This window comes from Talpa europaea (assembly GCF_964194135.1).
Source record: "Talpa europaea genome assembly, chromosome: 7".
Classification (NCBI taxonomy): domain Eukaryota; kingdom Metazoa; phylum Chordata; class Mammalia; order Eulipotyphla; family Talpidae; genus Talpa; species Talpa europaea.
The window spans coordinates 92,973,002-92,998,099 of NC_140074.1; the positions used below are offsets into that span (position 1 = coordinate 92,973,002).

A 25,098-nucleotide genomic window follows, 5' to 3' on the forward strand; every position below is an offset into this window, starting at 1 on the left:
GAGCCTTAATCTTTCTTCTAGAAAAGATCCTAGACCACACTAGTGGCCCAGGCCTTTGGAGGTCAGCTACCCATCCCGCTCCTACCATGAGGAATCTGAAGGAAGGTGGGCCAAGTCCCTCTCTTCCAAGTATGTTTGTTCCCCAAACAGGGCCCTGAAGCTCCACAAATCATCAACCTCCTGTCCCCTGTGCACTGCAGGGCCAACTGTGGTACCCTGATCCAGGACAGGGCCTGTGGTGGAGATATGGGGAGTGAGACGCTCAAAGCTGACTCTCTGGGGGGGGGGGGTCTCAGAGGAGGCTCCCCAGGGCTTCCTGTCCAGGTTGGTGCTGGGCTGCACTAGGGCAAAGCTCCACTGAAGGTCATGATGGGCAGGCAGAGGAAGGAGCAAAGGTCAGATGCAGCCTGGGCAGACGGGAAGGGGGACTTCTGGGGTGGGGAGTGCAGACTGCTCTTCTCTGGCTTGTAACAAGGTGAGACCTCACACCTGTGGGCAAAGCAGGAGTAAGGGCAGGCCTCCCATCCCTTTGGCTTCTTCCAGGCCTCTGGGTAGGGGGTTGAGCTGAAACAGACCCCTTTCCTGAGACCCCCACTTTACAGAAACAGTCTCGGCCCCCCCTTTCCTACCTAATTACACTCTGCAGGATCTTCCTTTCATCTTGGTCCAGACACACGGCAAAGGAGCAATTGGAGCCAATAATCTGCACTTTGTCCACTTTGATCTGTGATGTGCTAATCTGGAAGGCAGGCTTGGGTCAGCCACTAGAGCCCGTCCAGAGAGCCACCAGCCCTTAGCCCTCCCAACCAGATCTGGCAGGTAGGAGCAAGAGCTTGGCTGGCAGCACTCCTGGGCTAATGGCCAATTCAGCAGAGGGGGACTAAGGCCTCAATCAGGCCCTGCCTTCCCTCTAGCCTCTACCCTCGCCCAAGTCTGGAAGAAGCCAGGGCCCCCTGAGGATAAACTGTACTGCCCACTGTCCACTGTCTGCCCCAGGAGAGTCCCCAGGTTCCCTGACAAGGAGCCTGCTCTTTGGACTCGAGCAGGCTCTCTAGAGTCCACCTCAGAACCTTCCCACATATACAAATCGGCTCATAAGGGTACCCCTTCCTTCCACATGGCACTCTACATGTGTGTAAACCCCCAAACTTCACCCCGCACCCTGCTTCTCCTCTCCTGCCCTACATGCACCACTGGTACCTCGACACCCCTCCTCTCTCTCATACACATGCATCCTTGCACAAGCACACACACTACATATGCACATCCCTGCACATACACACCTTGCACATGCACACTCATCGCCACACACACTCATGCACCCTTGCACATGCACACTCATCCCTGCACACACACATGCACCCTTGTACAAGCACTCACCCCTGCACACACAATACATCTCTGCACACACACCTGCATATGCACATCCCTGCACATACACATGCATCCCTGCACACACCCCTGCATATGCATATCCCTGCACATACATGAGCACACACATGCCCAAAGCGTCTTCTGAAGGTGGTGTTGGAAGAGAGGGGAGACCTTACCTGGTTAAAGCCCTTCCTGGATTTGGGATTCTGCCTTTTTATGACTTCTGTCAGGTTTAGCGTCAGGGTCTCCATGCAGGAGTCTGAAGAGGAGGGTAGGGAGGCTTAGACCAGGCTCAGAAGCCCTGCCCCCCACCACTGGCTTCTCCCCTCCGCCCTGCCTAACCCCTCACCAAGCTCTTCCTGCTTCCTGCAGGCCTTGTTGAGGTTGATGGAGGTGCAGACCTTCTCCATGTTGCTCCAGCGACTTCGCCCACTGATGGCCCCCTGGAAATGCAGCAAACTCAGATCCTCTCAGTCCAGGGGTTCCCCAGGGCTTGCTGCCTTTGCTTCAAAGAGGCTCCAGACCCACCAGTGACTGGGAACTGCCTACAGTCAGCACAGCCCCAGAAGTTCTCTCTCACCCAGGTCTGCAGTGTCTTCACCAAAAGCTCTCTGACCCCTGTACAGACCTCCAGGAGGAGCGATGGGTCACTGGGCTGGTGTGAGGGTCAGTCTGTAACCAGATCATAGGTCACCAGAGGTGAGAGCACCTCAAGTCTTGAAAATGTTTTGTTGAATCCATCTGGGCCAGGAGGAGACTGCCTTAGGCACGGAGTTCCAGACAGAGCCAGGCGGGAGCCTCTACTCTGAGTCCCTGTCTGTCTCTCTCATCAGAGCACTGTGTTGCTAACCGCAGGGACACTTCTCAGTCTTCACCTTACTGACCTTATTGATTCTGCTGATCACTCTCCTCGCCTGGGCTTCCAAAATGGCACACCCTGCTTTCCCCACCACCTGTGTAGCTGGTGCCTCTCTGCTCTGTCTGCAGCCTATGACACAAATCTCAGGACTTCACCAAGGCCCGCTGCTCTGCCATCCAGCTTTCTCCATTAGGGGACCTCACCAAAGCCCTTTTTGTTACCATCTATATACCCATCTTCATTTTTCACCTCTGGGTTCAGGCTCATATGTCCAGGAACATATACAGCTCCGGGGTGGGAGTCAGGGGAAGGACCTGGAGCAGATCTTGGAGGGGAATGGCCTATTACGGGTCTTACCTTGCTGTAAATAATCTGTAGTGTTAGAGGGACGGCCTCCCGGTCGCCGTCAATGCCCAGCCGCTTGCTGCCAGGACCTGTGCCACACACAGACCCTTCACTCCTCTCTTCTGGAGCCCCTCACAGTACCCTGGGGCAGCTCCCCTCCTCAGGGCCCAACCTCGGGACCCCTCCTAACCCTGCCCCCAGGGTCCCACCTCCTGGGCCCTCTGGCCCAGTCTCCCTACCAGCTCCATCACGATTGAGGCAACACACACCTGAAGCCTTGATGGCACGTGTGGCAGCAGAGTGACCCAGTTCCAGGGAGTGAATGAAGATCTCTGTCGTCTTCTGCCCAGTGATGAAGGTCAGCTAGAGAGGGCAAAGGGCCTGGGCATCAGTGTGGCCATCCCTGAGGTGCCCACCAGGCTCCTCCAAACACAGGGCTGCTAACTGCTATGGGGTGGGGGGCAGACCCTCTAGGACTGGCAGGGCACAGGCCAAGACCTGGCTATGCTGGATGCTGAGGGACAACTGCCTGAGCCTGGGGAGCAGGGTGCACCTTACCTCTGTCTGATACACCTGCAGCAGCACTGGCCGGGCAGCAAAGCGGCAATAGTAGAGCAGCATGTCTGCCAAGATGGGCAGCGGGGTAGGGGAGCCTTCCATGGACCGGGGTTCGGCCTTCAGAGACTGAGGGGGCAGGCAGGGGAGCCAAAACCAGAGGGACAGAAAGTCAGAGAGAATACGAAAGGAAGAGATACAGAGAAGCATGTGCACACATACACGTGCATACATGCCCACAGAAGAGAGATACCAAGGTAGAGAACCAGGAGGGGGATGATGATATGGAAGCAAGAAACAGAATGGTCAGGTCAGGCCCGCAGCCCAGACTCCTTACCCCTCCTGCCCTGGTGCATGGGCCACCAGGGACGCCCATGGCCATGCCGGATGAAAAGGACTTGAGGATGGGGACTGAAGCTTCAGGTCCCTTCAATACTTCTAAGTACCCCACCTGTCATTGCAGCAATTCCACCCCTTGCCCCCAGTACCCTGGTCCAAGCTCCAATCTACTTCTCACCCTGGTCCAAGCTCCAATCTACTTCTCCAATCTACTTCTTTTTCCAGCTAGCTAACCCTGGTTTTCCATGGAGACCCCAATCTGGATCCCCCCAACCAGGGCCTTCTAAGCAAGGCTGGGTGACTGCAGCAAGTGACCCTCTCCTCCCACCTTGGGCCTACTCACCTGGCACAGGACTTCAGGGGGCAGGTGCATAAGGCCCAGCACGTTGCGCTCATACCAGGGATCAAGCATGCCAAGGTAGTAGGAGATGTCATTGGTGCTCTCCGCCCATGGAACCGTGCCCAGCTCCTGGGGCAAGGGCCAGAGTCATTCCCAGCTACCCAGGAGGCCTGCCATCATAGCTCCAGACCCCTGCTGGCATCTGCAGCCACTCTGATTTCTCCCTGCCCTTGGTGAGGTCTGACAACTTTCAGTCTGTATCATATAACACAATGTCACCCCCAAATACAGGGCAGGGACCATTCATAGGGGTGAAGGTCAGGCAGGACAAGGCACCCTATAAACACAGCTGATTGTATGGTTGGTTTTTTTTGTTTGTTTGTTTTGTTTTGGGTTTTTTTTGGTGACTTTCAACCAGCTCCCTCCAAGTGACGGGAACCCACTTATGTCCACTCTGCTTTCCCACCCCATTTGGTGCAAGGCTGGAAACATACTGCAGGGCTGGGGTGCCTTGGGGAGTCTGTGGCTAGTGGGGGCATCTGACTCGGAGGGGCTGGGCCGGTGCTGGAGCCAGTCCCATGGTTTCGCTTCACGGGTACATAGAAGAATTGAAGCTTGAAGAACCGTGTGAGGAGCGGACGATTATTCTCCAGTTGCCTGCAAAAGAAGAGGGTAAGGGGGTGCTCCTTGGTCCCTCCCAGAGCCTCAAGCTTCAGACTACGCCAGCATCACCACCTGCCACCCAGCAAAGAGTGATGCTCCCCATTACAGCTCTTACCGAAGATTGCTGTATGCCCGAGCCACCTTCCCTGAAATCCGATCAGAGCCAAACACCACAACACGAAGTGTGGAAGCCTTAGGGTCCTCGTCTCCGCTCAGAAAGGGGCGCCGGCGCCGGATGCGTGAGGCAGGTGCCAGGAGCCAGCTGGGCAGCTGGTTGCTGAGCTTGGTCTGGGGCAGGGAGCGGGAGCGCTGGGCCCGGGTGGGGGACAGTGCCGAGTCACCCGGGGGGCTGCAGAGGCTCTCGGTCCGCCGCAAGAACAGGGCTGTGTCCGAGTTGCCCTCCAGGACCCGAGAGTCCCTCCGCAGGACCAGCTGGCTGGTGCTCTTTAAGAGTTTATAGATCCTATTAAACTTCGGCCCAGATCTGCGGTGGCTCCGGCGTTCTTGGCGGTCAGACTTCTTGGGACACTCAGAGCAGCTCTCCTCACTGTCCTCCACGTAGCCACTGTCCATGCCATCTGAGAGGCCTGAGACAAAGGACGTCAACCGGTGGGGGAGGTCAGTTCCTGCGGCCTGGGATGAGGCAAGAGACAGAGTGGAATCTTGGAAGGCCACCGGGCTGGTGGAGAGCACTGAGTCCCTCTCAGCACAGTGTCCATCGGCTTCCAAATCCTCCTCTTCCTCCTCCTCCTCCTCATCATCATCATCATCGTCCCGCAGGATCCCTGGCTGAAGCAGCTCCTGTTCCTTAAGCAGGATTTCCTTCAGGATGTCTGCAGGGAAGCAAGGGAAGGCACCATTTGGGGGTGTGGGCCCTTGAAGCCTCTCATGCACACCCTTGGAAGGAACAACGAATGGACTCAGACAAAATGCACTTGGAGAGAAGAGGGCAAAAGGAGAGTCAAGGTGGGTCCATCCTGGACTCAGACTACTGCTCTTGCTCTGTTTAGAGCCTATTCAGGAGGGAAGGGTGGTGGGGAGCAGGGGTGAGAGGCAGTTATATTGATCCCCAATTGGGAAGAGAGCCCTGGCAGCTTGGGGGTAGACACCACAGGGACCCCCACTGTCTGCTTACCAAAACTGTCCTGGTTCCAACTGCAGGTGTAGCACCTGGCCACAGGGATGGGGATGGTACGGAGCTTGCCGGGTTTTGTGGTATCTGTAAGAACAGACAGGCAAGAGTGAGGGCTGGGAAGGGGGTCTTGGGATTGGTCAGCCCAGTGCCCTCATCTTAGAGAAGAGACCAGAATTGGGAGAGGACTCTGGTTCCATCCTTGGGCGGGCTCAGGCTGAATTGGAAGCCAGATGCTGTGCTCTTAGCCAGAGGGCATTCTTCCAAGTACGCCATGTAGATGCCATGCCCTCTGATAAGCTGTGTGAATGTGGCCAGGTCACGAGCTCTGAGTCTCATTTCATAGGGACCAAAGGGGAAAAAGCATTATCTCATCAGGTGTTTGTGAGGAATACTGTGTCCTTTCTTCTACGGTGATGGAATTGTAGAGAGGCTGTTTCCCAGACTCTACAGGGCCAGGTGTGACCGCCTGACTGAGACCGGCTCACAGGGATACTTGGAGATGAGATGCAAGCAACTTCTGCATTATCTTCAGTATAAAAATGAAGCCCCTTGCCTTCAATTAGCCCTATCTTTTTCTTTTTCCCACAAGTTGCCACATGATGGCAATGCAACCCTAACCCTACAGACAGGACCCAAGCCCTCAGAGATGTGGAGCAGTAAGACATAATGTTGAAGAACCTGAATAATGACTGTGTGGAGCAGAACCACCTGGACTGCTCTCTGGAAGTGAAAACAGGTGCTAGGGAGGGTGGGTTCCACCTTCTTAAGAGCCTCACCCAAGACACTGGCGATGCCGGCTTTCTCTCCCACGGCCTGCAGCTTGGTCCTGAGCCACTGCCGGGCCTCAGCTGCATCCCCAATGCCAGCTGCCAGCTCCTGTGCCTCTGCAGTCTCCGTGAAGATGTCCTCAAGCTCTGTCAAGGTCTTGGACTAAAAGCCCAGAAAAAGACAGGCTTGCTCCTGTACCAGGTCTGCTTGATTTTTGCAACCCCCAGGGCCTCAGCAAGGGCAGCAGATGGCCTTATCATCCACCACTACCCACAGCTGCCCAGGGAGTCTGGTCGCCCTCTCGTCCCCTGTGATCAGGAAATGGTCATGAGCAAAAGGTGTAGAATCCTGGCACTACAGAGTTGGGACTTCAGAGCTCATCACTGTAGCCCAGAGAGAGGAGAAGTGGCTGCCCAGGCTCACACAACTGACCTGTTCACAGAGCTGGACTCAAAGCCAGATCTTCCCACTTCAATCTCAAGTTTGTTCCTTTACCATCCAACCCACGCTGGCTTCTGAGGCTCTGTGCCCCACTGCCCAGAGTACTACCCACCCCTGTCCGGACCCAGCCCAACAGAAATCCTCTCCATGAGGCCAGCCACCCCACCCTGCCCTGCCTGGTCACTCAGGGTGAGATCAGCCTGTGTGCCCCAGTGACTGCAGCACTGACATGGAGCTGGGGGGATTCCGCCTCCCCAGAGAAGAGCTCTGCCACAAGGGGGCAGTGCTGAGCCCTAGGTCTCCAGGCACATACCTGCAGCCTGCAGTGCAGACCTGGCAGGTCACACTGGGTCCCAAAGGTGGCCTGGAAGGCATGCAGGAGCAGGGTGGTGTAGGCACTGTGGGGTGAGGGTCTGGGTGCGCTCAGTTTGTTGGCCACGGCAAGAAACTCGGCCTGCATCTCCACGGGGTTCAGCAACAGCACGGTGCTAGGGGCACAGAGGACTGGCTGTGGGCATTGGGCACACGGTCCCTCACATCTTATGCCTGCTGGTGCTCGGCCCCATGAAGGCTTCCTCACTGCCATGCAGGGCCTGAGGCCAGGAGGAAGGCTGGGCGGGGCGGGGGGTGTCACGTACCCCAGCTCCTCGGGGAAAGCTTATGGCCTACTTTTCAGTATTCTTCAATTGATGTTTTCAAAGACCTTGTAAAATTAAACTTAAATTTTAAGAATAAATTTTACCCTAATTTTTAATATAAACACTTTTCTTACAGGACATGAATGAATGCAAGATTACTCAAAGAGGACTGTATTTTAGGTGAGGTGACTTGAAGCCCAGTGACCATTTTGTTATATAAGATGCCTTTTTAATTATAGGTTCTGGCCCAGAAAGTTTAGACAGATGTTGTTTTAGTAACCAGAAGAGAGACATCAGGGAAAGACCATGGGTGTTTGAGGAAGACTGAGGTTCAGATCCTGGTTCAGACATTTATTGCCTGTGCGACCTTACAAAAGTCACATGGCCTCTCTGACCTGCAGTTTCTTCATGAAAAGTGGGGTACGTATAGTGAGATAATGTGTACCCAGCACCTGGCTCAACCAGTGCAAGCAGTTTTTAACTTTTTTTTATTTTTCCAGTCTCAGACCCAGTTAGGTATGTAATAAAAGATCCTTAGATTAGAAAAACAATCCGGTGTACAAAACATCACTAGCAGTTCCAGGGCATTCCACTCCTTAAAGTCTGACTGTTGCTGGCTGGGGTGGGGTGTGGTTGTACAGTGATGGATGCATGGAGAAGGGGGTGGAGGAATGGTGGACGATGAGGTGGGGGCTCCCCAGTTCGTCTTCCCAGAGGGCACTCACACAGTGGAGCTGCGGTGACTCCTAATGGGTAGGCCCTGCTCAGCCCTCACCAGTCGCTGGTAGGAGATTCCTGTGGCCAAAAAACACAAAAACAGTTCATGGGTTTAATTACTCCTTCAGCAGTGAGCCCAGCACTGGAAATGTCGGTTGGAAGTTCCTGGATGAAGTTCAGGACAAGGAGCACATTAGATCTGTGGCCTCCTGGGGCCTTTAATGGTCTGATTCCCAGGCCCTGCCTCAGCTCTACCGGCCCCCACCTTACAGATGGGGTGTATGCAACTTCTGCATTATCTTCAGTATGAAGACGACTCTTCAGAGACTTGGGCAGAACACCCTGGGAGGGAAGTGAGGCCCACGAGGCTGCTGGGTCCCCGCCTGCCACCTTCTGAAGTACTGTGCTCTGCCCCAGCTCTCCCTCTCTGTTCCTATCACTGCTCCCCACCCTGACCTTGATGTCCTCCAGTGCCAGATACCCTCAGTCTGTTCACTGTCTCAGCTGTCTCCCCCTCTGCCAGGCTTCCCACACGCTCTCGGGGGAATAGTAGTCTTTCCTGGTGTGGTCCCTCTAAGTCTGAACCTGCAACACGGTCCCCTCCCAGCCCTTCCCTCTGGTATCCTCCACTTCTCTGTCTCCTCTGACTTCAAAAGTTCAGAGAAGAAAGGAGCCAAAAAGTTTTTCTTTTTTCCTGCAATTTGACTGAGCCCTGTAACTGAAAGACAGATCCTTCACAGTATGTATCCAGGTTTGTGTCAGCAACAGTGAGATAAAACAACAGTGAACTCTCCTCCCTGACAAGGGTGTCAGAAGCAGGGCCTGGTCTCAGAGGTGCAGGCAGCCTTCTTCTTCAATTGGAAATCATCTGGGGGTGTCTGTCACTGGTGGGGGGCACCCTGGACTGGGTGTGACCTGGGAGCAGGACCACTATCCCTCAGACAAGTGCAAAGAGCCAACACAGGCTGATATTTGGCCCATGGCTGAATATTACCCATTAATGTGATTCTAACTCAGGGCCTGGTTGCTTTGATTTGGGGCCTGATGTTTGATTTTTTTTTTAGGGAATTTTCATATGCCTAGAAGTTAATATTATGTTTGTTTGTTTGCATGTTTTATAGGAATGTCGCTGAAACTGTGGCTCTTATTACCAGGACTCAGAACACCATCTGGTGGCTACTCACATGCATGACAGAGAAAAGCTCCTCTCAGTGTCCCTTTGCCCCCCAGGATAGTGCCATAGTGGTGACAAATGCTTATTCCCTGTAATCTCCCTGGCTGCAAACCCCAGCTTTCTCTGACCTGGACTGCACTTTCATTATGTAGTGTTTTTAATGGATAACTCACATTCTGCTAATTAATTTCTTCACCACCAGCCCCCATTATGCCTCTGTGGACAGAGACCATGTTCTTGGGGTTGGTGGCCCCTGAAGTCACTTTCCTTCCATATCAGATTCCCCCCAAAATTCCCTGCTGTAAGTTCCCAATCACACTGTCCCTCACCAAACCTGCCAATGCTTCCCCAGTCACAAAGCCCCACGCCTCAACCTTATAATCACTCTACTCAGACTGCCCTTTTTGAGTGTTTGATACTGTGGATCATTTGCTCCCTGAAGCTCAGTCTTCTCCTTTTGTGACAAAGAACATTCTTGAACACTTATTTCCCCACCTGTTTATCTTAGGACACTTTAATGGCCTCTTTTTGAGACTGTGATAGTCAGAACTGGAAGCTGCTCCCTACTAGCTATTAGGTTATAACACCATATAACCTGGCTATTTGCCTGATTTTGCTGCATAGATGGGGACATTTGGGTTATCTGTGCCCTTTGGCATGCCCTAACCCTTAGGGAGTTGTTCCCAAGGCCAGTGGCTAGTGCTGAATGTACAGCAGTCCCCAAGTAGAGTATGAGATCTGCCACCTCAGCCAGATCTGTCTGGGTCTTCTAGGTCACTCTCACTACTAAGTAATATATAGCAACAACTTCTAAGCATCTACCCATGTCTATCCCCCTTCCTGACTAAGAGGACACTGGGCAATGTGCCCACGTAACAAGTTATATTTCTCAACCTCCATTGCAGAAGCTGTTGAGTGGAGTGGAAGACCGATTTTTATGACACCCCTCATTTCCTCCTTTCTGTTAGTTGGAATAGGATCATGCTGTCTGGAGCTTCAGCAGCCATTTTAGACCATGAGCTGACCTAAGAACAGAAAGATGGGAGATGGCTGGTGCGGGTGATACTTGGGACCACCAGGATAAGCTTGGGCTGCTTTCTTCTGGATTCTTTTTTAACAATAGAAAAAAAAATAACTGCTATGAGTTTAAGTCATTAGGTTATAATGGGCCTTTCTGTTATAGGGAGTTGCTTATTCCTAACTGATCACACTCTGGGATTTCTGGAAAAGCTCCTCTCCACTCTTTTCCCTAAGTCACCCCTTGTGATATTGTGATAGAAGAAAGACTATATATGCTCATCATCCCAGTCCCTGGGACAGAGCTCCTAAACCCTAGGAATTTCCTGAGAGGAACATTTTCTATTACTAATAACAAGTATCTTAAACCACACCTGAGTTTATGCTAATAAGGTGACTATTGGTGGAGCCCCAGATAACTTCTCAGTGGGGGCTGGTTACCTGAAGGAACCAACCATGTGATTAGAATGTTGGAATTTAAAGCCCCCTCAACTTTTGGGCAACAGTCAAAATTTAACCAACTAGGCCTGTAAAAGAACTTCCATAAAAACCCTAAACAATGGGGTTCAGAGGGTTTCTGGGTTGGTGAACACATCCATGTGCTAGGAGCATCCCAACTCCATGGGGGAAAGAGCCCCTTATACTTGGGACTCTCCCTGACCTCAGCCTATGTACCTCTTCATATGACTGTTCACCTCTATCTTTTATAATATCCTTCTAATAAGATGGTAAACATAAGAAACATGTTTTTCTGAGTTCTGTGAGGCATTATAGCAAATTATCAAACCTGAGGAAGGGGTCATGGGAACCTCCAGTTTATAGCCAGTCAATTAAAAATACAGGGGATTCAGATTTGCAGTCGGTGTCTAAAGTGGGGACAGGTGGTAGGACAGAGCCCCTAACCTCTGGGGTCTGTGCTAACTCCAGGTGGGTGGTATCAGAACTAAATGTAATCACTGGACACCCAATTGGTGTCCGGAGAGCTGGAGAATTGGTTGGTGTGGGGAAAACCCTCACACATTTGGTGTCAGAGTGTCCTGTGAATAAAAATAGCAGAGATTCTCAGCTACTCATCAATGATGTTGAATTTCCTTCAAGGAGTATGAACCTTTCAATCAGAGACAAAAAGTAGAAAATGCAAATGCCTCTCAAGGGTAATGTCCTAAGAAGAACAATGCCACTGAAGAATATTCAAAATTCACCTGCCACCCATTAATAGGCAAAACTGACCTAATCCAGGTTTGTTCCTGCTTTGATAAGGGGCCTAAGGGTGGGAGGTACTAAGTGTCTGAAACAGGCAGGAGAAACTGTCAAAGGGGGGCAGTGCTTAGGCAGGTGGGACAGGCCAGGGTCTCTGGTCACACACATTCACCTGCCCATTTCTTTTGGTAGAAACACAGCTTTAAGCAAATATGAGAACACTTTTTTTTGGAATCATATAGATACAGGTTCAAGTGGTGGACCTCTTGTTAGCTCTGTGACCATGGTTAAGCTAAGTGACTTAACTGTCTAGTCTTCGGCTTCATTATCCGAACAATGGGAATAATAGTAACAATCCAGGAGGATGTTCTGAGCATAGAATAGACAGACCCTGAGCAGTGTTTAATGCACACAGACAGACCCTGAGCAGTATTTAATGCACACCTGAAACGATGATGGTTTAATGCACAGTAGGCACATGTTAAATGCAATTCCATCTCCATCATCATGAACAACAATTACAATCCTACTTTTGACAAGGAGGTTCAGAGAGCTTCCATAACCTGTTGTAGTGAGAAATCATAGGTCTCTATTATAACAAAGTTCATGTTTCTTCTCTGACTTTGTGTCTTGGCAAACATTAAACTTCTCTGTCTTGGTTGTCTCATGTAGGAAATGGGAATAATGTTGCTTTTCTCTCTTACTCCACAGGTCTGTCATCTGGGAGAGATGCAATAACGAAGATCTGTATGCTTTAAAAACTGGTCCTCCCTGGTGGCACAAGGGGTTAAGCGCCATACTATGAAGCTGTCCGAAGCCTCTGCAGCATGAGTTCGATCCCTAGCAGGCCAGGGAGCAACCCACATGGTGCAGCAGACCTCTCCTGTCTCATCCCCTCAGCAATATATTTCAGTAGATCTGCCTGTTCTGCTCCCTATTCTGTCTCTGGTGAATCCTCTCACCTCCCTGCATCTCTGGCCTGTACTCCAACTCTTGTATGCATAACGAAATCAATCTTGCAGCCAAGTACTGTGGTCTACGCAACCATGCAAACACAGAGTAAATATTCAACAAACATTTGGGTTGAACCCAAGTGTGTTGTGGTGGGCAGCACCTAGCAATACTGACATGAAATTTCCTGCCACCCCCAGAGGGGAGGTAGTAGGTAACCCTATTGGAGTAGAGTCAGGAAGAAGGGGGTGGCCCACAGACTTGATAACCTGTCTGCTTCCTTTGCCAGTCAGCCACATCAAAGTTTGAAAAACTTTCATTCATCTCCATGGCAACTCCACCCTAAGCCCCATGGGTGGAGGGCCTAGCACCCCCAAGTGTCATCTCCTCCCTGTGTCCGTGCTCTGACCTATCTTTTAAGCTGGCATCATCCCCCACCCTGATGGCCCCAGCAACGTGAACCCATGTAGGCAAGCACTGATTCTCACAAATTGATCTCAAAGGGAGCCATTACTATACTCCCATTTTGCAGATGAGGAAAGCAAAGCTACTATAAGTTAAATGTCTTGCTAAAAGGCCCACCACTCCAGGGTTTGAAACGATGATGGTCCACTCCCAAGTACTGACAAGCACCAAATGATTCAGCCTCAGCTTCTCTGGGAGCTCGTCCCCTGACCTCCATTCTAACCTCCACGCCATTTCCTCTTATTACCTTCCTCTGCTGGGATTATTGGAGATGGGGACACTCAGAAATAGGCAACAAAATTATCACATGCTTTTACAAAATTACACTAGAGCATTTTTTAACAATCCCATTTAAGAAAAAGGTAATTTAGGGCCTCCCCTGGTGGCGCAGCAGTTGAGTACTGGGCTGCGAAACTGCCTGCAGCCTCTGCAGCGCCGGTTTGATCCCTGGCTGCTGGCGAGGGTCCCATGTGGTGTGCAGACCTCTCTTGCTGCGCCCGCTGCTCCCCTCAGCAGTGTTTATCAGTCCATCTGCCTGTTCTGTTCCCGGCTCTGGCTCTGGTGAATTCTCTCACCCTCCTGTGCTTCTGTCTGTACCCAGTGCTTATAGAAATAAATAAATAAATCTTTAAAAAAAAAAAGAAAAAGGTAATTTGGCTTAACTTACTACTTGCAAATTTAACTTACTAACTTGCTATTTGCTATAGAAGTTAACTTGGTGGGTAAAGAATGAGTGATTTTTGTTTGGTAGAAAAGATACCTCATAGGGCCTCCCTGGTAGGACAAGGGGTTAAGCACCGCACTCTGAAGCAATCCCCAGCCGGCCAGGGAGCAACCCACATGGTGCAGCAGACCTCTCCTCACTTGCCTGCTGTTTCCCTCAACAGTGTACTTCAGTCAGTCTGCCTGTTCTGTTGCCCACTCTGTCTCTGGGGAATCCTCTCAACCCCCTGCATCTCTGGCCTGTACCCCAGCTCTTCTATGCCTAAATAAAAAAATCCTTAAAAAAAAAAAAAAAGATCCCTCACAGGTTGTGGTTTTACTTTCTGATATGATAGTAACTATCATAGATAATTTTGCAATTTTATTCTAATTTATATGAGAAACTTCATCTCTTCTTATACTCTCCTTAAACAGCTCTACCATCTTGTTGGCTGTCTCGTAGTAAATATGTCTTTGTTACAGGCTCACTATCAATTTGTATGAGTGTTAGGGTTTTTTTTCTTTTAACTATTTGAGAATGACTCTCTCACGTGAGAAAGAATTAATGGTCCTATCCTGGTTCTGCTTTCCCTGGAGAAGTCCCCAGCATGGGCAGCCTATGTGCACAAAGTGTCCCTCTCCAGGTATTTGCCTTCTCCGGAGTCACTAGCATAGCTGAGACCTCACATGGCCCCAAGACAATGTCTAGAGAAGACCCTCAGCAGCGAGTAACAAGGGCTCTCAGGGTCCTCCCTGCTCATAATCCAAGCACCCTCATTCCATTTTCATCTCTGGCTGCTGTTCTGCCTGGCTCTTGCCCCCCCAGTTAGAACCTCATGATACCAGAGTCTGGACACACCACGGGCCCCTCCCACCTTCATCTGGTTTCTGAGCGGTGGACAGCAGAGATCCTGCCCAGCTGTTCACTAAACTACCACATGGCACAACATGCCTGTGGCTGAGGGGAGCCAGCTGGTTTTACTCCAAATGGGAAGCAGTCTCCATGCACATAGGTGACAGCCAACCCAACTCAACCAACTCAACCCCTCATCCATTTCAAAATAAGGAAAAGTCTTTTAGATCTTTGGTATAGAAGGCCCTGCCAAGGTATTTTCATTTTAAATCCTTTTCGTTTATGTGATAGAAGGGGAAAAAAGCTTTGCATTTTTGTGCAGGGAATTGTGGTCATCAGCAAGAAGCCCAGGAGCAATCTAGATCTGTATGTTTTGGGGGCATTGCGGAGGAAAGGAATGAGAGATTAACCTTAAATTGGCCTTTTTTTAGGGTGCCTTAATAGTTAGTTTCGTAGACTATCACAGGCCTAAGAAACTTTCTGGGTGCAACCCTTTCTCCCCAAGGTCTTCCTGATTTCTTAATTCTTCTACCCAAGTCTCAACAATTTGGTGAGGTCTAAATAATAATAGGTAGACTTTGGGATTGGACAACCCAAGTCTGTGCCTGTTCTTCAACTTGGCAACAACCAATAGCTCACTGGTTGGGAGAAAACAAATCAGGTGATTGGTTGGGCAGACAAATCAGCTGATTCACTAGGGACAAACAAATCACATGATTGCTCAGAGAAAGAGTCAGGAGCCCCTCCAAAGGAATGTAAACACAAATTTCTAGTTTTGAACTTTCTAGTGTCCATGAGCTGTTAGATAATAAAGTATGTACTTCTGTCCTGTGTGTGTTTAATGTGTATGATGAGAAATTCTGTGAATATTAAACAGGGTCTTTTGCATATATAGGGTTTTTTTATGGGACTAAACATACATAGTATTTTAGGGCTTGCCTTTTTTCTCATGGAGTTATTCAACAGCTTTGGATCTATTTCTATATCATTTTAAATGACTGACTACCATCCTACCAATATGCTCAATGACATGATATTTAGTTTGGAGTTAACTGACCAATAGAAAGAATGCATTGATGGACATTCTTGTGAATCTTTGTGCTAGTCTTGGTTAAATCTTAGTACATTTGTAATTATTGATCAGGATACATTTCTAGGCTTGGAATAGCTGGGTGGTATTCTTTCTTTTTGATGCCTTAGAGAACATGTCCCCTCTCCCTTTCCTCTCACCAGCAGAGGTATTTTCATTCTTTTTTTTTTTTTAAAGATTTATTTATTTAAACAAGAACCGGGGTACAGGTCAGGTGTGTGGGAGGGTGAGAGGATTCACCAGAGACAGAGTGAGATGCAGAACACGCACTGGCGAAATACACTGCTAAGGGGAGCAGCAGGCGAGACAGGAGAGGTCTGCTTCGCCATGTGGGATTCTTGCTGGTTGGCCGGGATCGAACCCGCACTGCAGAGGCTGCGGACAGCTTCACAGTGCGGCGCTCAACCGCCTGTGCCACCAGGGAGGTCCTTCATTCTTTTCCTTTTATCTTTGCCAATTTGATAGGGGGAAAAGGAGATCTCATTCAATTTTGCATTTTCTTTATTACTAGTGAGAGCAAATAATTTGAGAAGTATCCTTCAGGCCTTTATGGTGTGTGTAAATCATGACCTTTATTCATATTTCCATTGTTGTGTTTGCCTATTTTTAAAATTGACTCAAAATAATTCTTCATAGGTCAGATATATGAATTTTGTTGCAAATATTTTTCTTAGTTTGTAATTTACTTACAATGAGTTTTGCTGTATAAAGCTTTAATTTTATGCACTCAAATCTGTCAGTATTTTCTTTCATAATTTTTGCCTGTGGGAGGGAAGTTGACATGTTTGACAGTTCTTCTTCATTTGTAGGCCCATGTAACCTATTTTTCTTCTTTCACTTTTATAGTCTTAATTTCCACACTTATTGCTTCAATCCATCTGAAAGCTGGTTTCATGTTTGAGATAGTACTCATATTTTTCTGAGGAAGAATTCTAACTCATTTTTATGGTCTGCTACTTAGCCTGATATGATTTATCAAATGATCAATTATTTCATCACTGGTTTGAAGATGCCTCTTTGTCACATAATAAATTTTTATTTATTTAGTCTGTTTGTAGCTATTCACTTTTGTTCCATTAATTTAGCTATTCTTAGCAGGAATTTAGAAAACCTAAATAAGGGACCAGGAAAAAGGCTAATTAATACAAAGTAAAAATCAAAATCAACAAGCAACTATAAACCAGAGACACACTGAGCAGGGGAGGGAAGGGGAGAGGAAGGACTAGGGTCAAAATAAGGCGGGTTGCAATTGTATGGGGCATATAACAAAAATGATAATGCATACATTGTGCAAAAATGAAAAATGATGTAAGAATTATATAAAATAAAATATTAATTTAAAAAATTTAGCTATTCTTATACCAATAGTGTAGTATATTAATAATGATAGCATTATAGAACCTCCAAAGATCTAATAAAGGAAACATCCCACTCTTACTTTTCTTTAAGAATACATAAATATATAAATGCTATATATAAATATATGTAAAATATAAGCATTTGTTCTTTCAAATGGGCTTTATTTTGTTAAATTTAAAAAGATATTATTGATATTTTTATCATAGTTAGATTTATTTCCCTAACACCTAGTATTATTCTTTTCAGCAATTTATCTCTTAAATCATCCTTCAGACAATTGTTTTCTCTACATGAGTTATTCATATTTCTATTTATTTTACATCTTTACTTGCTATTGTCAATTTTTTTCCATGATATTTTCTTACTGATCAATGGTATTATAGGGGAAAACTCTTAGTTACTACTCTGACATTTCTTTAGCCAACCTTTTTTGTCCTGACAGACAAGCAATTGTCTGATCCCCACATAATTAGAATTTTATCTTCTCCAGTAGAGGATATATTTTTCATTTTTCTCTTTTGCATAGGCAAAATACCTATAAACACAAAAAGGAAGATTATTGACATAAATGGAAATGCCTCTAGTGTTTCATCATGGGCAGAGGGAGGGGTGACCTCATTAAGAATACCTCCATATATTACAGTTTCCATATATTAGAGGGGTTTTCAATATCAGGAATGGCTATTGGCTTTTATCACACAATTTTAAGGCATCTATTGAGATGTTTATGTGACCTTATTCCTTTGAAACACTGATGGGATAAATTACTCTAATATTAAAGTCCATCGTACTTGATTACATTTTCTCTTGCTCTACAATAGTCTTTTTATACCTAATTTAAATCTCTTACACCTATAATTTATCAAGAACTCCCACTTTACAGGCCCTACATATGAAAACTTAGTGCTAGGCCACACTTGTCCTGGTGCTCATCGACCTGTCTATTGCTAGCAGCAGACACCTTCCAGAACTGAATTTATGCAAACATATCTTTCCCTATTTGCAAAGAGAACAAACAAGGGCCTCTTTCAATACTGTGCAAGTTGAGGGGAGGGATGGGGGTTCTGTCTGACCATGGCAGCCCCAGAGACCCTTTTATTAACCAGAGTAAAAGCACAGGCCTTAGGCACAGGTTATGTATTCTTGCCCTGAACCCATGCCCCATAGCCTCCTCTAAGAGTTCCTCTGTGACTTACCACTTTTGTGCATTGGTTTCAGCCATCTAGTGCCATGTATACCAAGAAAAGGAGCCCCCAGGGTTTTGGAACAGGGTCATGGGAAGAGATGAGCTGAGGTATATGACGTGAGGAGGGTCATGGCCAAAGAACAGTTCCAAAAAAGTTGGAAGCCTCCTGACCACATGATCTCTACCCCACATGCCTGCTGCCTCACCACTCACCTGGGGCCTTGAGTTCAGCATCAATGAAGGTGAGCAGTTCCTGGCAGATGCTGCAGTAAGGAACAGGCCAGGTCAGGAATCTGTGGTAGGTTCTGGCTGCTTTCAGAAGAAGATCTGAGTCTGGTGGGAAGTGTGGTGTCTGGGATGGAGACAGAGGGGCAAACATAGAGGTCTGGATGAGAGAATACTTACTGGTATTCCAAAACAGACCTTCTGGATTGTTCCACAAAAGACATATGTTTCCTGGCAGCTGTGTCCCAGAACAAGGCCAAGAAAAACAGGAAGTTACCTGCAGGGAGTAAGTTACAGATGGGCAAAATGGCGCACAGGGATGTCTCTACTGTAAGGACCTGGTGTTTACCAAACATAACATGGTTCTGCCCAACACTTAAGAGTACCTCTCTGAAAAGCTCTCACCTTGGAGGTCATTCTAAATGGTGCGGTTGGTGTCCCTCACTTCAGAAAATGGTCTTTGATTTAAGTATCTTGTATTTAAGTATCTTGACCAGAGGCAAATGTTTATTCTTTGAAGTGGATTGACTCAATGTGGATGGAGTCATTTAGTGTCACCGGTCTAGTGAACACAAGGGGAAACTTGGTGAACCTGACCCCTGAGCCACAAAATGAGGTACACATAAAACTCCTCCACAGCTGCACTGCTGGTGGGAGTGCAAACTGGTCCAACCACTATGGAGAGCTGTGTGGAGATTTCTGGACCTACTAAACATAGAGCTCCCATATGATCCAGCAATTACACTCCTAGGTATTTACCCAAAGGACACAGAAACATCAATTCCAAAGAGCACCTGCACCCCTATGTTTATAGCAGCACTGTTTACAATAGCTAAGCTTTGGAAACAGCCCAAATGCCCAAAAATAGATGACTGGATCAAGAAGATGTGGTACATATACACCACGGAATATTACTCAGCATTCAAAAAAGATAAACACATGCAATTTGCAGCAACATGGATGGTGCTGGAAGGGATCATGCTCAGCAAAATAAGCCAGAAAGAAAAAGAAAAATACCGGATGGTCTCACTCATAGCAGGAATCTAGAAAACTTAAATAAGGGACCAGGGAAATGAATAACTATAAGAAAGTAAAAATCAAAATCAACAAAAAACTATGAACCAGAGACACTTTTTGGGGGGTGGGGGGTGGGAGGGGAGGGATTGGGGTCAAAATGGGGGGGTTGCAATTGTATGGGGAATATAAAAATAAAATTTATTATTAAAAAAAAAAAAAACTCCTCCACAGAAGGCTTGCATAACCCGGGAACAGGCTGTGAGAGCAATTCTTCCATGGGATCCAAGATATGCCAGACACAATGGTATCTGCAGGGAATTACTAGAAGCCACTTCTCTCTGAGGTCATCAGAAGGTTGATACCCATCTCCAGTGTCACCGCTTGATGATTTCTTTCTCTTGTCTGTCTCCGGAGATGTGAGGCTATGTTCCCTACCCCCATCCTATGGAGGAGAGTCTTCCCTCATCTACTCCCCAGCCCACCCTGGAACTTACACCAAGGACAGTAGAGTAGAAGAGCAGGGCCAGAGGGGCCAGTAGATCATAGGTGCCCTTCTCCAGGACCTGTGGAGAGGACAGAGGGCAGGATGAGGCACATTCCCAGGGCACAGGGTGCCCCGTGCCCTATTCTTTCTTTTCTTTTTCTCAAGTGAAGAGCAATGTAACCATAAGACAAAATTTGTAAAACAGATGTTAAAAAAAAAACCTCAGAAAACTCACAATATCCCCTTCCAAACTCAAGCACAGCTAATGTTTCAATATACTTCCCTTTATACCAGTTTTCTCTATGAATTCTCCTCTGCAATTACACAGTTATAGTATGTATTTTTTCACTCTTACTATCTTCTGCATATAATTGTATAAATGAATGTCTGATTTGCTACATGATATCTAAGACCACCCTCTTCTCTCTCTTACTTATACATTGACTTGTTATTTGCATTGTAAATATATTTTCTGGTTTGTTGCTTGGCCTTTTAATTGTATGACTTTTTTAATGTACAGAAATAACAAAGGTTGAATTTTTCCTTTGTGAATTTTTGCTTTTGTGTGCAAGGATAATATATGTATCTCTCTATATTTTTTCTTCTTTTCTTTGAAGCTTCACTTTCTTTTTTGTTTTTTAAATATTTTCTACTTTAGAAAATATTGATAGTTTGACCATTTCTTTTTTTTTTTTAAGATTTATTTATTTATTTATACAAGCACTGGGTACAGTCAGAAGCGCGGGACGGTGAGAGAATTCACCAGAGCCAGACAGGAGAGTAGAACAGGCATGATGACGAAGCACACTGCTGAGGGGAGCAGCGGGCGGCAGGAGAGGTCTGCGCGCCATGTGGGGCCCTCGCCCGGTGGCCAGGGATCGAACAGGTGCTCAGAGGCTACAGGCAGCTTTGCAACCCAGCGCTCAACCACTGCGCCACCGGGGAGGGCCTGAAGCTTCACTTTCTTAAATTAAGAATTTGAATCCATTTAAATTCTATCGGCTATGTGGTGTGAATTGGAAATCTCACACCGTATTCTTCCAAATGTTTCAATTCCCCTAGAATTTCATAAATCTTCCTGATGCCATTTGATTATATATTAAACATAATTTAATATATAATATATAATAGCCATCATTTTTTTATTAGGTGCATATTATTCCTTCTAGTAGGTCACTATCATTTTGGTTTCATTTTAAATATTTGAGATTATTTCCTTGCTGTTTAAACACTTCTACAGCAAAAACTTTTTGGCGCTTTTCTTTTTTCTATCATTTGGATTATTTTGCGTTCAATAAATGAATCAACTGATTAAAGACTATAAACATACTGATGATGATGGAAATGCAGTGTCAAATTATTTTCCAAATGGATGTGGATATTTATGATTCCTGGATATATGAAAGTACATCTTCACTATATATACCTTTCCCTGCATGGCCTACAATTTTTTTTTTTTTTTGCCTAATTTGCTAGGCAAAGGTTGTGTTATTATGGCTTTAATTTACATTTATTTTATTATAACTGAGGTAACATTTTTCCCCATATTTGTTTATAAGTTCTATTTATTCTTTTGTGAACTGTCTTTTTGACAGCACTTGCCCACCACACCACAGGCAAACAGGATTTAATGTTTTGGCTCAAAACGCTAAAGATCTCTTGACCCACTGTGGAGCTCATGGGTGCTGAAGATGCATCATCTCTGCTGAGTTTTAGGATTCTTCTCTTTACCCTAAATACACCATATGTCTACATACCTGCTGCTGGGTACTTCCTACAACACCCTTTCTATTTCTAAATGGTAGCTGATTCTGTGTAGTTGGCAGTATAACTTAAGCACTCCAAAGGTGGGTTTCTAGTTGGTCTGCTCGTGATCCGGGTGTAAAAGCACCAGATAAATGGTTGTGGCAGAATTGGAATCTTGGGTATCCTGATAAACCAAGTCTTTGTTCTTACAGAACAGTTACCTAAAGAGTACATCACATGTTTTCTAACTCACTCATGTATTTAAAAAAACCAGAAACTTAAAAAAGAACACTTTATAGAAGAACCAGAGTTCTCTCCAGGGACTCACAGCTGTTCTGGAACCTCAGTCTAGCTCAGCATTCAACACACTTCCTCTTCTTAGCCATAGAAGCTTATTTAGACAGCTTTCTTCTCAACACTGCCTGCTGTGTCTATGCAGGCGTCTCTTTTAACAAACCTGTCCCTTTCCGGGCAGCTCTTTCTTCCCCACTTGTGTCTGTGCAAGCATCCTTTACTTTCTTTTTTTTACATAATAAACCTGACCTTTTGGATATTAAAAAAAAAAAAGGCTTATTTATTGAATTATTGGAGGAAGTCTCAGTTTACTTTCCCAATCTATTTACTCTTTTGTATTTTTATTCTTATGGATCTTTTTGAGGAAGGGAATTCGGTACAGCTTTCTCTTTCCTTTCTAGTCACTGTCATGACTTACAAGCAAGGTCTGTCTCAAGAAGCCATTAAACTTTGAACTCTGGTTCTCACTTCTCGTGTTCTCATTGAGAGAACCACATCTCTTCCTAGAAACCGCCAATCCATAAGCACCCTTGAACCAGAGAGCCCAGTGGTCCCAGGGACTTTGCCAAACCCTGTGATGGTTCAGGCATCCCAGAACTGACATCTGTAAGGACCCATTTCTTGAGTCCACAAGGTTGGCCTCATCTTTGCCCTTCAATCCTTGGCTGTCCTCACCTCTCGGGTTTTCTGCAGGATCAGTTCCAGGAGGATAAGGAAGTGACCTGGGTCCCTGCTGACCAGCTCCTGTAGGGTCCAGCAGTTAAGACACAGCCCAGCTGGAAAGAGAGACAGGCGAGCAGTCAGCTTGGGGTAGAAGAAAAATAGGAATCCCTAGTGAGGACATTCTTTACTAAGGAAAGATCCTCAGAAAATACTGGATTAACATTCAACCTTATCATGCTCCATCACGCTATAAGGACAAGTTCCTCAGTCTTGCAAATAGGAGGCTCAAGAGACATGGACAGGCTCTAGGATTCCTTTAGAGGCCAATAACTGGGTTATGATTCTGAGCTCCTGCCTCTGCAGACCACCAGTTCTCCCACCATCTCCCCTACCCTGGCTTCCTAGAGTGGGTACAGGAGCATCTGAGATGCAGAGAAGAAGGGTAGAGGCAGAGAATGCTGGAAGAATGAGCTCCACCCATAGGACACAAGGCAGAGTTGATGACAGCCACGAGACTTGCCAGGACTGTCTAGCCATGGAGGCCAGGAAGGGGAAGCTACATTCACATATATTTTGAAAGCTACAATGAACATTTGTCACTCTGTAACTTCCCCAGACTTTCTTTGTCAATCTCTGTTTCCCTGCAGTCAGCAAGGGTAAACCCCTAAAAATTAAAGGGGAGGTCAGCTAGGGGTTTGTGTGTGTGTGTGTGTGGGTGTGTGTGTGGGTGTGTAGGGAAGTGAGAGCAGTAGAGGCACAAGTGGATTAACCATGAATTTCATAGAACTTAAGCTCCAGGCCACCTTGTGTGCAAAGGCTCCTTCCAAAGTCCCGGATGCATCTAACAGTGTTTTTATGTGGTCACAGGTCTTTGTAAAATTTGCAAAAGTCAGATATATTTGTATTCTTGAATTTAGCTTAGGCCTCATCAAAATCTGGTTCAGGAGAAGAAGGAAGAAAACTACCATTTACTCACCTCCTACTGTATGCCAGTAAGGTGCTAGGCCTTTGTGGACATTATTTCCCCTGAGTTTCCCCTCCTCCCTTCAGGAAGGTGATTTGTGTTGTTATTCTCATTTCATGGGCTAGGAAAGTGGGGTCCTGAGGTGTTGCATGGTTTATAATCAGTGAATGGCAGTATTAGTTTAGGTCTGTTTAATTCCACAGGCCAAGGAAAGTCTCTCAAAGGAGGTGACATTTGAGCTGAGACCTGTATGAGAAGGAGCTGCTATGTGCAACTTTGAGGGAAAAGTGCCAGGTAGAAAGGCCCCGAGGTAGGAAGTTATGTTCCTTCCTGATAAGTTCAGAGAGCAGTGGGTATCTGTCCCAAGGGGTAGTTAGGAAGGCAAGTGAGATATGGGATGTGAAATATCTTGACAAGCATAAAAAAAATTACAACTAGGATGAGTCCTCAAAGCCACAACTGCCTCATTCTGCAGATACCTCCCTTTCTCAGTCCTGGGGACAGGGAACATGGAAGCCTCCTGTTCCCTGGATCTCTGCTGTGAAAGGAACTAGAAACCAAGTAAACAGGAAAGTTGCCTACAAATTCCCATCTGCTCTTTTGGAATCAGCAGTTATAGTATTTCTGAGCAGATTCAACACTCTCTTCAAGGAGCTACACTTCTGCACAGGCTAAAGAAGCAAGACACGGCCCTTGGGGGTGAGGGAGATAATCATGAAAGGGGTGACAATGCCGCTTATGGAGGGCCTACTTTCTGTCAGGTTTCCAAGCATGACTCAGGGTTTATCACGACACCTGAGTCCTCATTGGGCCCCAAGATGCTTCCCCCACTCCCTGAGACCTACCTGACCAGGATGTGGACCTGCGGCTGAGGCTGAGACCGTGCAAGCAGCGCTCCAGAGCATGCAGGATGCGGTCCTCCGTGCATGTCGTGGTCCCTGGCTGCATCCTGAGTCATCGCCTGTGTGGGGGACAGACACTGGTGAGCCTGGGGAGTCCACCAGCAGACCACAGAGCGGCAGGAAGTGAGGGTCAGGGGAGGGAGCAGAGAAGTGCAGAGGTCTGTTTGTCCTACTGGGTAGAGCCAAACATCTCCTCTGCCCTACAGGGGGTTCTCAGGGTATGGCCTCATCCCAGTGGGCTGAGCAAATGGACCTCAAAGGAAAAATCAGAATCAATTTTGTTCTGGATTTCCAAGCCTGCATCTCCCACCCCTCAGGGATGGGCAGAGAGCCACAGAGAAGCTCTCTTGGCATGCTGGGTAAGCCAATGCTAGGGCCCTGTGGGGTTGCTGCCACATGGTCCCCTACCCCAAACCCTCTGCTTGGGTGCTCAGGCCACATGCACCGGTTCTCTTCTGCTCTCACCTCCACTTTGGCCACTGTCTTTTGCTTTCACTGAGGCTTGGCACATTACCACTTATCCAGAGACCTCACTTAGTCCCCTCCCTTGTCCTACTGAGGAGAAGTTGGGGTGAAGGTGCTTAGCCCAGGACAGAAGATTTAGCATCTGCTGGGAACTGTGTGAGAAGGGG

General features: G+C 47.2%; 1 protein-coding gene across 1 annotated transcript; it reads right to left on the reverse strand.

Moving 5' to 3' along the window:
* Positions 1-341: 341 nt before the first annotated feature.
* PIK3R5 (phosphoinositide-3-kinase regulatory subunit 5) lies at positions 342-24,512 on the reverse strand (the record flags this gene model as incomplete). Its single annotated transcript, XM_084238226.1, has 18 exons — positions 342-489; positions 630-739; positions 1,551-1,633; positions 1,724-1,817; positions 2,591-2,667; positions 2,848-2,941; positions 3,137-3,262; positions 3,816-3,941; positions 4,307-4,469; positions 4,591-5,308; positions 5,611-5,694; positions 6,387-6,540; positions 7,133-7,307; positions 8,183-8,252; positions 18,385-18,523; positions 19,908-19,976; positions 22,613-22,713; positions 24,410-24,512. 18 exons carry the CDS (start codon positions 24,510-24,512, stop codon positions 342-344), a joined length of 2,634 nt encoding a protein of 877 aa, XP_084094352.1.
* Between the last annotated feature and the right edge of the window lie 586 nt (positions 24,513-25,098).